Raw genomic sequence first — 13,185 nt, forward strand, 5'->3', positions numbered from 1 at the left:
ATCATAAACGGAAACCAAACAGAAGTGGAACAATATCTACAGCACTTAAATTCTGTTCATCCAAAGGTTAAGTTCACGTATGAAATGGAGAGGAACAGATCCATGGCTTTCCTTGATGTTCTTGTGACAGTGAGACCGGATGGGGCTTTGGCCCACTCTGTTTACCGGAAACCGACTCACACGGACAGATATCTGCACGCCTCTTCTCATCACCATCCCCGTCATCTTCAAGCAGTTATTTCCTCATTGGTTAATAGGGCATATAACCTATGCGACCCTGAACATGTGGAAGGGGAACTAAAACATGTGAAGGAGGTACTAAGAAGGAATGGCTACAGTGCTACCACAAGACAAATGGAGAGGAGGCTCAAGAGGGATAAGCAACCAATGGTGAGCAGGGAACCAGCTTTCCTTCCGTACGTGAAAGGGGTAACGGATAAAATTGGAACAGTACTCAACAAATACTCCATTAAGACTGTATATAGTCCGTTGTCAAAAGTAACGAAGGAAATTCGCTCGCCAAAAGATATTATACCTCTTCAGACGCCGGGTGTCTATAAGATCGATTGCAGCTGTGGTAGTTCTTATATAGGACAAACTAAGCGGTCTATAGCTGAAAGAGTCAAAGAACACATAGCGGCTGTAAAGAACCAACAGACGTGCAAATCTGCGATAGCTGAACATTTGTTAACTTCGGACGTTAATCACTGGATGGAACTTCATGACCCGAAAATCCTCTCAACTGATAGGCATTACCATGTTAGGTTGATACGTGAAGCCATTGAAATTAAAAAGCATAAGAATTTCAATCGAGAAGATGGATTTAACCTATCATCAGCGTGGAATCCGGTGATAACGAAGTACAAATCGCGTTCTAGGCCGTCTCAGAGAAACCCGGACACTGTTAGTGTAGTTTGTCGGACTGACTGTACCACTGACGAAAATATTGTGCAAATGCGGGTGGGTGAAGAAAACTCATCGCGCCGGAGCAGACGACGCCGCATCTCTTCAGTCTGCCCGCGACCATGACTCGTGCAACCGAGCCGAAACGTCGGGAGGGTAAATATTATTTACCGTTAAAATAGATATTGTTGCAATAAATCCCGTGAAGTGATAATTTTAAAATGCAACAGATCATTAAACTACATAAAAGGTAATCACAGAGCAGAATGCAATGGTTTGCTTCGGTACCTCATCTCCTCTAACTACATTAATTTCGGGTATACACACAACGACCTTCAGTTAATTTTGCATACAAATTACCCTAGATTTTACTGTAATTTCTCGAGTGTCTCTCGCGTTGATTCATCTGCATTCCTGCATTGTAGAGTTGAGTGAAACGTCAGATCGCGCATTTTAATGCGAATTAAAATTCCGGCTTTCAGACCTGAAACCTGTTTTTATCATATAATTTTTACATTAACATATTTTTCATATAAATAGTGTATGTAAAGAAGTTATAGGTGACATATTTAAACAGCAGTTTTTAATATCTGAAAGATATCAACGATTGTATTGGAAAACGTACGATCGCATCGTCGTGACAGTGCAGTGAGTGTGTATTTTCTTTAAAACAATATCAGATTGTTTATCATCGGATTCTTACATTAAATAAGTCCATTGCCGATTAACGCGCTGTAAATATCGATTATACATAGCAAGTTGAATGAAATGTCAAGGCCGCCCCTATTAGGAGTCTCACGGAATATTTAATGTTGTACCTACTGTCATTCTATTTTCGTTGGTCAGCTACAAAGCTTGGAAAGAACAAAGCTTAGCAAATACAGCCCGCATGTTGCGAGGTGACACAGAATTTATTTAAATCATAAACGTGGAAAACTTTTACCATTACAATTCCACGCGTGACTGTAAGAATTAGTGATAATGGTGTTTTTGAATACATTTAAATAATTAGTGCGTCGCATGCGGCAATTAACGGTTCAGGTGGCCAATTTACAGTGAATTGGTGTACCAAATATACCTATCAAGTAGATAAGTAGCAAGAGTTGTTAGTGATGGCAGGAAAAATAGGCTCAAGCAAAGAAATCTTTTTGATCTTAGGAGGCAGTTTTATTATTTACACTAACGACCAGCCCGCTCCTAAGACCACCAAGCGATTTATTTAACGACCTCACTTTGGCAGCGAAATCCTTCACCTTTAAAAAGGCCAAAATACTACGTTGTTCTAGTACTTATTTCGATGCAATCGCAGTTAGACCGATCACATCCTAAAATGCAGCGTTTTGCATTCCAACTGCATCAACAAGCCTTTTACCGGTGAGGCGTCGATTAAGATCAAAAACCGCTTCCATTCCATCCGCGTTACCTCGGCATTTACTGAGCTCCATTGTCACTATTCAGAAACGTACTATTATCCAGAAACACTTCGTTTCGCTAATTACCTTCTACCGTGGGGTGTGAGCTTGGACGAATAAACCACTGGACGCGTAACGAGTGACGTTTTCGTCTTTACCCCGCTAGCACTTACCAAGGCTAAATTAGCCATGGTAAATGTTGTCAGGTTGTCACTTTGTCAGTATGACGCGAGCTCTCGAAGAGTAAAAATATCACGAAAAATGGGTAAATGCGCCGTACTTTATTGCAAAAATTATTCCGGTCACACAAGAAATGTTTCTTATCACGCGTAAGTACATTTTAAATCTATTATAGTAGCTATTTTTTCGTAAAATAAATAAAATTTGATATGTAAACAAAATATGATTACGTCATTTTAAAAAGTACTCATTGTACATGTAAATGCTTAAAACATGTAGCATATTTAATTTGGTTGGATTATAGGTTTCATTCATTCATTCACATCTCATTTTTTATGACGTAAAGGGCTTGAAAAATGTCGATAAGTTTATCGATATACCAAACAAACTGAAACTGAAATTATTCAAATTAATTTTAGATTTCCAGTGGATCCAAATAGAAGGAGAAAGTGGATAGAGGCAGTCAGAAGACAAAATACGTGGATTCCAACTAAAAACCACTGCATTTGTAGCATTCATTTTGCGGAAGAATGCTACAATGCCAATTCTATGAAACAGAAAACTGCACAAAGATTCTATACCTACATTGAATTTGCCTAAATTTGTAAGTACAATCATTATCAAATTTTATTAGATATTTTATCTTAAAAGTCAACTAATTCACCAAAATATCAGTAGACACAAAACATTTATGGTTCAAATTGTGTAACTGGTAGGGCTCAAAAGATAAGGAGACATATAAAGTGCCCTAAAGGGCTACCTTTTTTAGGGTTCCGTAGTCCTGACAAGGAACCCTTATAGTTTTGCTATGTCTTTCTGTCCGAGGTTTTGCTTGGAAACTATTGGCACTAGAGAGCTGTAATTTTGTGGAGGTATGTATATTAATCACGCCGATAAAACAGTAAGATAAAATTTAGAAAAAAAATAAAAAATATTAGGGTAGCTAGTTGCTTTACATCTAGGGGTACATGTAAAGTGGGGGTGAATTTTTTTTATCTTCTACCTCATCGTGTGGGATATCGTTGGACAGGTCTTTTAAAATTGCTTAGGGGTTTCTAAGACTATTTTTCCATTTAGAGATCTGTTTGCAAATGATTAAAGTTTAAAGTGCCAATTTTTTTTGAGTCCCCTCTAAAAACTAAACCGTTAGCTTGAAAAATCTGGGAAAATTCATAATAATAATTTATTTTATGAACTTTCAAGGAAAACTATAACGGTTAAGATACATCAGTTAGTTTAGGAGTAATAATCATTTGACTCATGTATTATACTTAACTAATAAAAATTCCTTAGAAGAAAATACAAAAAGTTACTTTAGATGAAGTAATTGCTTGCTTCTAAAATATATTGTGTTAACGACGGACAACAACTACGGAACCCCACATTACGCGTGGCCCGACACGCACTTGGTCGGTTTTTTTTAAATTATCTTTGACATTCATAAGTGCCAAAACACTGGTCAAATTTGAATAAAATATTTAATGATTTTGATAGATTTTTATGTTTTGATAATTTTAGTCACATGAAACAAAAGATGATGAGATCGACATAGATGGAACATACAAAACAAGCACACCAGTAAATGTAAGTAATAATTACACCTTTTTTGAAATATGTTGTAAATCAAAATACTGGTCAAATTTGAATAAAATATTTTTGATGTTGATTGATTTTTTGGCTTTATTTTAGTCACATGAAACAAAAGATGATGAGATCCACACAGATGGAACATACAATTTAAACTTTTAATTGCATCTAAATATTAATAATATCATCACAAAAATACGCCAAATGACTACGATTACATATTATTATTTTTTATTTTATTAACAGGTTTTATTTTCGGTATGCAATACCGAGGTGGAACCTTTTAGATCTGTGTCATCCGTCACGTTTAGTGAAATACCGGGGTGGTTGGAACTTGATTTGGTCCATCCTGTCATCAACTGTTTTTCAATGGGACGACTTCTGAACATCAGAGAGATCTTGACTGTCAAGATACGTGAATTAGGCCACTGAACTCTTCAAAACAAAACCAACACAGGTGAAATATCTGAGCATCTCCCTTGACAACAAATTTAACTGGGCGAGTCATATCGACAACATGCATAGTGCCTAGCAAGCATAGTGGCCACGGGTTGTATGAGAACCACTCTATCGGCATCACTTGACTTCTTTCTGAATCTCAGACATTTAGACCTCATTATTCAGGAGGAAGCACAAGCACCCACTCTAAGACTTAAAGGAAACGATCTATGAAAGCAAAACAAGGAGACAGGATATTCCGCGATTCTGCACAAAACCCTAAAAGAAATACCCCTCATCAACAGGATAGGTACCCTGTGTACACATCTTCGACCAAAGATAATATCCAGCTTACAGCGGAAACGCGAAATTGCTCTGGAATCAATGAAGTTAGGATATACCGACGTCTTCAAAACCGAAATAAGTACTGGGAGGTGTCTTCTCGAATGACCTAAACATAATAATATCAACAACATTAGATAAGAATTAAATAATCTCAGATAGTGCATCCGTACTGCAAGCGCTACAAAGCAATACATTGTCATAATGTTATCAAATTGTGTTTCATTAAATGTATAGAAATAGGCTATTGATGAAACTTTTGTCCGTGACGTGAGACAGATTATAACATTTGTTGAGACCAAAAGCTAGTTAGCAGTCGATCGTAACAGAATATTACTTGTTTATTGTTTTACGAATTTGATAATGATAACACAGCAAAAAAATATTTCACCTAGTTACCTACCTATTTATGAATAATTTGTAATATTATTTCTACCTATGATTTACCAATGGCACTATAATAAACACGATACAATAATTAATTATAGTCTTTCAATATTAAATCAATCCATAATTCATTTATCTCGTTAGGTTCATTCATTCATTCATTTACATAACTATCGATAAAAATTTACGATCTTTTCCCAGCACTAAATGTCATTATTTGACAATTGTCAAACCTCTCCCCCCGCAAAAAGTGGTTGATCGTGTTTCCTTAGAAATCTTGTAGGTTTCGTGTCCAGTGGTTTATTCGTCCAAGGGTGTGAGTAACTAATATGGTTAAGAAAAAACTAGTTGCTTTTCGTCAAAACTAGTAGCTGGCGGAGTTGATGACTCCAATACATCATCAACAGACCTTTGCGTTTAAAATTAAATAAGTATGTATAGTTTTTTCTAATAAGAAATGTAACAAATCAGAACAACCTCTTGTCGTGTTTTCAGTTAATTAGGTAACTAACCACTGAACATGGAGACGAACACCAACAAAATGAAATGACGTTTTTTGCATGTTAGTCAGGCTCATTTATTTAAAAATACCTTTTCTATAGGTGTTCACAATAAATAATGTGTACGTTATTTATATTCACACCTGATTGCATAATCACCTGCACGTATGCCCGGTGAATGTTTGCGATAAAAATTTAATTTGCAAGTGTTTACGACAGTGTCAAAAGCACGTGAAGTCTATAAAAAAATACCGTAAAAGTACAACGAATAAGCTAGCTGCTTGTTAGTTAGCAATAGCACTTGTTAACGGTGCTATTTCATTACTTTTGTGTCAAAGTAAACGCCCGTATACTGATACTCATGTAAAATGAAGTGTGTTACAGAATGTTTGCTGTAACGGTCTGTGACCCGCCAAATATTTACACAAAAGCTATCGAGCGTCGAAATAATACCACCTACAATGATTGGATATTTGCGCACCTCTTCAAATAACACGCCGTTAAATCGCTTCGGAAGGTGCTGGGTATAATAATTTTAATTTGGTAAGCGAATGACACCGACACCTGTTAAAAAAGATGTCTGTCTTCAATGTGTCTGTCGGTCTCATCACTAATTTCTTTTATTGTTTAATAGTGGAAGCTTTAAAGCTGAAAGACAGAATTTGCAAATTAAAATGGTTCGAGTCCAGTCTTTCTTTCATATTGTGGTTTATCACGATATTTAGAAGAATGTTTCTCTTCTCTACGATGTAGAGTCCTTTCTTTCTCATCGTATTTATTGATAATTCTTTTCCACCCTGCGGCGGTTTGACCAAATTTCACCTGTAGCATTATTTACCAACACCTGCATGAGGCAACATTTGAATAGGGCGATGAACTGACCTTGGTACCCTCGCCAAGCTCTGATTCATAACGGGAAGTGTAACGGGAAGACGTACACAAGACACACCCACAAAATTAGTGTCAACTCAACTGTCCAGAATGAAAGTCTACTCCGTTTATAGAGCGCAGTCATTCATGAATAGCCGAGTATGTTGTGATTTGACTGACAAGTAGACGTACATACCTACTTCATCGTATTACTAATTAGGACTAATGTATTTTCGATTGCAAGCCCAGAATGATAGTGAGGTGGCTATCCGAAACACTTTCACAGTAATTAATTAGCTACCAACACAATAAGGCAGTGCGGACTTGATATTAACATCGAATTCCTTATTCATATTGCTGCTGTTGTAACTTGATGGTTTTCACATATCTCGTAGGGATGCCAAATACAAATACGACGGGTTTGATGATAAATGATAAAGAAAGCTTTTCTTTATGATGTTCTCAGATTTTGAGGTGATAGGTAAAGTAAAGCCCCTCCTAAAAAAAAGGGTCGATTCACATTTCAGATCAAGATTTTTCCCAAGCCTTACCTGTAAGCACCGTTAACCTGCCGTAAATTGAACTCTAGCCACCTGGATATCTAAACCCCTACAAAACCACACGGCAAGTAAGGTGGGGTAAACGTTATTTGATACTATATTGATTGCCTGCCATTGACGCCGTATATATCCTACAGGATGTATGGTGTGGCTGCATTTCCGACAAAGGTATTCCGTCTAATATTTCCCCTAGGTGCATACATACAGGGTGGCCAAAACAGTGAGGTCTAAAAGTCTGTATAAGAAACAGCCACAATAACCACAAGCCCTTATTTTATACAGCACATGAGCCAAAAATTTTCCTTTTATCAGTGCGAAATGCCTGAAAATTTAATTTCGTCTTTGCTTTGTCATGTCTGTGGTCTTCTTGTCAGTATCTTAGGCCAGTAGGCCTAGGATGCGCGTCGCGATAAGCGTTTATCCAATGACATATCATAAAAACATCTTAGCGTTTATCACGCCATTTTATCGATTTTACTCGATAAGCCCATACATTTGTCGTCTAAAATCATTGATAAGATTTTATCACGGCACACAGGACTAGTCCAGAAACAGTGATAATCTCACGGTAGCTGGGCAGTTCTCGTACACTTGCATCAAATCGTAACCGCAAGATTACCGCCTCAATGCCTCGCTAATGAGAACCACCCAGAAACTGTGCGGTTATCGTTAGTCTGGATCAAGCATTAGTGTCTGTACTGTCCTGTGAAATAATTAAATGTGGGGAACCCGCATGCGGACCAGTGCAGTGGGGGTCTATCTAGACACAGTGCACTTTTTAATCGAATCGAAAATCGAATCCGTGAAAACTCCATACAAAAAAACCACTTTTCGACTGGTTTGCGATTAAAATGTGTACTTTGTCTAGACCCACAGATCTGCGCCGAAATCCGCATCACAGGAAAAAGGCACTTATGACTTATGTGTTATTATCATAGTATTTTTACTATGCATGTGGGTAGTAGGGTATCACATTTTTTCATATTTAATATTATGGTCTTGACTATATTGCTATTTTTTATTCAGTTCAAGTAGAAAGGAGAAATTGTATGGAATAGAATTAATGTGGATTTTGTGATAAGGATAAAAATATATATTGTTCAATAATCTAAATCTTATCAGATTTTTCACAAAATGTTCTGAATTGTTTTTGCACTGTGTTACTAGTATTTTTCATGATAAATGGATAGAACCTATGTACGGTGTGTACCTTCTATTATTTTATTTTTTTATATGAATAAGTCTACTATAACCATATTGAAGGACCTTGATCCATTTTGCTTGAATAGCAATGTAATGTACACTTACATTCAAATGAATTGAATTGGACATTGAAAATAGGCAGTGATGCATTCAGTACAGTTGGACATAGTACCGTCAAACTGCAATAAAATTTAACAAAACCACACAGATAGAATCGAATCACCTAGGCCAGGGTTTCCCAAACTATGGGTCATTTGAGTGAACATTGAGTGGGCCCTGCCTGTAGCACAACACACCACCCTACCGATCCAACCGCTGGGCAGTGAGTGAAATTTCCTATAGGTGAGTACCGAGTTTGGGAACTTGTATTAGATGAGTCGTACAGACAACTTTGGGAACCACTGACCTAGGCTATAATAATACAATAGACGAAACAGTCACGGTGCAATTTGTAATGTCAGTTATTACCACAAGTATACTAATAGCTACAATATTAACCTTGGAGTTGCAATAATTATACATTTTCCTATTGTGCTCATTTAATTGAGTATCATTATCTAAAAAAAATATTAGATTCATATGATAAGAGATAATGACTGAAAAAATGCCATAGCTACCGATTCTAACATACCTACTCAACAATATTAAAGATTATTATGATCAACAGAATATTTTGGTTCAAACCATTACTTGTACTTGTACGTACAAGCTGACACCTACATGGTCCAGTTGTGGTGGTTAAAAAAAACACAAACACTCGAATTGAGAACCTCCTCCTTTTTTTGAAGTCAGGTATGGAGTTTGATTTCCAGGACACAGATAATGTAAATTGAATTTGGTTGTTCCCAGTTTAGTGTTTTAGTTTAGTACTACTCACATTATATTAGCACTGGTGAACTAGTTTTCAGTGTTATCAATAAGAAAATAACCTTATGACTAAATTATTATAAACTTTTATCTCCAGACAAATCATTATAGTAACAATAACTACATAATTTGAACCTTATTACGCCAACGATAAGTTTTGAAATAAGATAATTTAGTTTTGTGTTATCCTTGAAACAAGGTGAATGAAATAATAACAAGACGGTATCCTCATGCAACATAATTTTATACGTAAAACCTATTATATTTACATAATAACTACCTACTAGGGTCCAATTTGCAAAAAGTTCATAACAATTGCATCACCTTGGTTGAAAGACATTAAAATGGTTAATAATTCATAAGTAAACAAAGCACGTCTGCACAAACCTTTCACCTCATCTTTTAGCTTCATTCATGCCAGTTAAATGTTATATCAATTTTAGCTTACCTCTTTAACAGTTTCCAGCTTATGCCTGATTTCAGGATCGGCATCAGAAGTCAGCGCCACAGCTACATACTTGTCAGAAGCTTCTGCTTTGGGTCCAGATGGGGACACATCTTTGCTGGCAGCATTATTCCCAACTGCTGGCTCCTCAAGAGCATCTACAGGAGCTTTGCTAGGCCCACGGGATGACGACACCGAAGGGGCAGCATCAAACTGAGGTCTCTCCAGCACTTTCATACCCATATCCTCCTCTATCTTAGCTCGTAAACGGTTCCTGTCTTCAACGATGTGGGGATCATCTCCTTCTTCTCCGTGACGAACGATTCCTACCACGGGGAAGTCTCCCACATCGTTCTGCGCCAGTGGTGGTGGCATTAGCAGTTCCGGACCAGCTTTTTGGATACGTTTGTACACATTATACACACTGTCGTTCACACTGGTGGAACTTTTAAACTCTGGCAAGTAAAACAGTGCTCCTAACCACACGATTCCGAATGTCAAAAGTACTGAAACAATCAAATATTTCTCTCGCAGACGGAATGAGCGCCGAGATATGGACGGCACCGGGACTCCATTCACAAAACGCTGGTATGTGGGCAAAATCCCCGTCATGTTTACGTAAACACAGTCCTAACACCTAAAATTTGTATTTTAGTCGAAGTCAGTTATTCAGAGATAAACAACCCGTCACTAGTGGTAGCCATTAAAGAACTGCCAACTTGAAGGCCCATTTAGGGATACCAGCTTTGTTTACAAAAACTACCATATTATTAAAAGTAGTGTTTTATAAAAATTATAAACCGCAGAAGATGGATAACATAAAATCTTGTTGGTTGTCCAAATAAATAAAATAAAAATAAATAAAAATTATTATGATGTAATAAGACAAAAGTGGCGCCCACGCCCGTTCGACTAATCAAATTAACGCTGGGTTGCAATAACTATAAAAAAGGCAAAAGTAAGTCAAAACTCCATACGAAAACACCGGATAAGATTATAGTAGTAAGTAAGTAGTGCAACTTAGCTTAAAAAATGTAACACACGATATTCGAATTCTTATAAATATTTTTAAACATGTTTATTATTTCACAATGCCAACAATGCCGCATCCATTTTCAATGCTTCGTGCATTCGTGTTCAAGTTTCTAACACTCGCAGCAGGGAATAATCCGCGCTGAGACTGTTTGGTTTGGTTTTTTTAAGACTACCGACTTTTATGAAATATTAGTTTAGTGATATTATTTCTTTGTTTTAGCGAAACTCGTGTCGCTTATAAAAATGTATTAAAATGTTAGTATCTCAGTAAGTGAATCAAATTTGTATTCTTATGAGAAATAAAGTGTCTTTAACCATTAACCATTTATTTAAAAATAAAATGGTGGAGAGATGGGAAATAATTAAGTCTACATACTGTGGGTGGACCACAGTTCCAGTTCCACGTTTAACCCAGTTCCAGCTACCCATTTCCGTTTTTTCTCTCCCTCTCATCAAATGGTGAGTCTTTGCGAATAGGAGACGACATTCCCGGAAATGGATAGCTAGAACTGTGGTCCATAGCCACCCATTATACATTTCATAGGAAGGCAGGTAAAAAAGACTGTGGGTATTTTGAAATTCATTATTATTATTTATTTATAAAACCTAAGTGTGATTAAAAGACTAATAAGCTTGTAAAAGTGTATCCTCTGTATGTGCTGTGCATAAAAGTAATTAAAATTTCTTCGTTCAAATATTTTTTTTATCGTTTATTAACACTCATCTGATTTAAAACATTATCCTTCATTCTGAAGTTGAGTAAAAATAAAACTACTAAAACTTTGAATTTTTAGTAATGGCAACATTTTAAATAAACTGTTTAGCGCCATCTTGTGGTGAAACAACTGGTTAAGTACTTTTATTTTTAGTGCTTTTTAAAGCACTTAGGTTTCAATTCTAAAAATATTTTGATTTGAAGTACAGATGGCGCTGTCACGGCAATTCTCAAGTATCTCGTGAAAAACTTGTTTGAGATCTAGGTTTTTTATGGTAGATCTAGTTCTTAATCTGGGTGGCTTGGTAACTTGGTAAGTAAAGCATACCTTTACCTACAGGGCCGGAACTACCATATGGCTTTTTGGGCTTCAGCCCAGGGTCCCGTGGATTCAAAGGGCCTCAGCTAAGTGAAGTAAAAAAAAATATTTTATTGTCTCATATAAAATAAATATTTTCCTACAATTCGAGTAATTAGGTGGGCTCCTAAGTAGTATTAGCTTAGGGCCCTCTAAACCCACGGCCCGGCTCTGTTTACCTACTAAGTTACCAAGCTACCAGATTTTAATCTGTAGATCTGTAGTATCATAGCATAATACTTACTTAATGGTACCTATCTACTTACTTAATGGTATCATGGACCATGGACATAATCATAGCTGGGCATTAACTCGTTAATCCGTTAATCGTTAATTAACGAAGTTAACATTTCTATTAAGTAACGGATTAACTTTTAAGTTTACTTTAAAAAATGTTAACGGACTCGTTAACTTCCGTTAAATTATCCTAAGTCCGTTAATCGTTAATCCAGTACCTAATATTTACCAAAAAGATACAGCAGGCACTCTGAAAAACACGTTCTGACAAAAACGTTCAGGCTTCCAGAACTTCCAGAACCCAAAACAACAGTTTTTGTAACCAGATCACCAAAGCAACGATATAAAAAATGCAATTTATTTTTTTATTTATTTACAACTGAATTAAGGCCAGTTCAACCGATTGAGCTGAAAGTATACTTATGTAAGTACGATGACAATGCAATGTTATGGTACCATTGAGCTGGTCTGATGATGAAATCAGGAGGTGGCCATAGAAACTCCTAAATGAAACGAATCGCATCGAATTTGGGTTCGTTCGATTTGTCTTTTTGAGCACTTTAGTACTAGATGATGTCCAGGGTCCTGATGATGGAGTCAGGAGGTAGCCATAGGAAAAACGAAACGATGGAAACTTACTTATCGAGTTTGGGTTTGTTGGATTTGTCTTTTCGAGCACTTTGGTGCTAAATTGTATACTTTGCTAAGTAAGTACTCGTTAATAAAATTATAATAAAAAAAAAACATTTTTTAAAACAAGCTTTTATTCTAAAATGCAGTTGTACCTACTAAAAAGAAAAAAAATATTGTACTTATGCAACTTTCAAATAATTTCGAAAGCTTGTAGCGCAAACTTAAAAGAGGAATAAATTCCTAACTATAAAAGTTTTATTAACACGTGTTTTATCGTTAATCCGTTAGATTAACGATTAACATTAACTTGAGTTAAATCTTCCGAAATGTAACGTTTTAACGTTTAACGAAGTTAATTTTTTTAGTAACGGTTTAACGATTAACGAAGTTAACTATTTGATTATAACGGTGCCTAGCTATGGACATAATATATTAATTATGTATGTACTTATGATGCTAGCTTAGGATTACAGAATGAGATTGCTCTGAGCGATCAAAAGCAGACAATTTTAA

At 36.2% G+C, this 13,185-nt stretch overlaps 1 protein-coding gene and 1 long non-coding RNA gene across 3 annotated transcripts in view; one reads left to right on the forward strand and one right to left on the reverse strand.

Annotated features, from left to right (window-relative positions):
- LOC135073782 (mannosyl-oligosaccharide alpha-1,2-mannosidase IA) overlaps positions 1-10,400 on the reverse strand; it is a 104,621-nt gene extending 94,221 nt beyond the window's left edge. Inside the window, exon 1 of the mRNA XM_063967957.1 lies at positions 9,698-10,400. Within this exon, the coding sequence (XP_063824027.1) occupies positions 9,698-10,306 (609 nt within the window). The 5' untranslated portion in view covers positions 10,307-10,400. The remainder of the gene's footprint in view (positions 1-9,697) is intronic.
- Positions 2,429-4,562, forward strand: LOC135074128 (uncharacterized). 2 transcript variants are annotated; one of them, XR_010257756.1, is made up of 3 exons: positions 2,429-3,099; positions 4,014-4,079; positions 4,329-4,562. It is a non-coding gene; the product is annotated as an uncharacterized LOC135074128 (long non-coding RNA). The 2 variants fall into 2 exon arrangements; XR_010257757.1 differs by having other exon boundaries at positions 2,429-2,644; positions 2,915-3,099; positions 4,014-4,562.
- Positions 10,401-13,185: the final 2,785 nt, after the last annotated feature.

Source organism: Ostrinia nubilalis, chromosome 8 (genome assembly GCF_963855985.1).
Source record: "Ostrinia nubilalis chromosome 8, ilOstNubi1.1, whole genome shotgun sequence".
NCBI classification, from domain to species: Eukaryota; Metazoa; Arthropoda; class Insecta; order Lepidoptera; family Crambidae; genus Ostrinia; species Ostrinia nubilalis.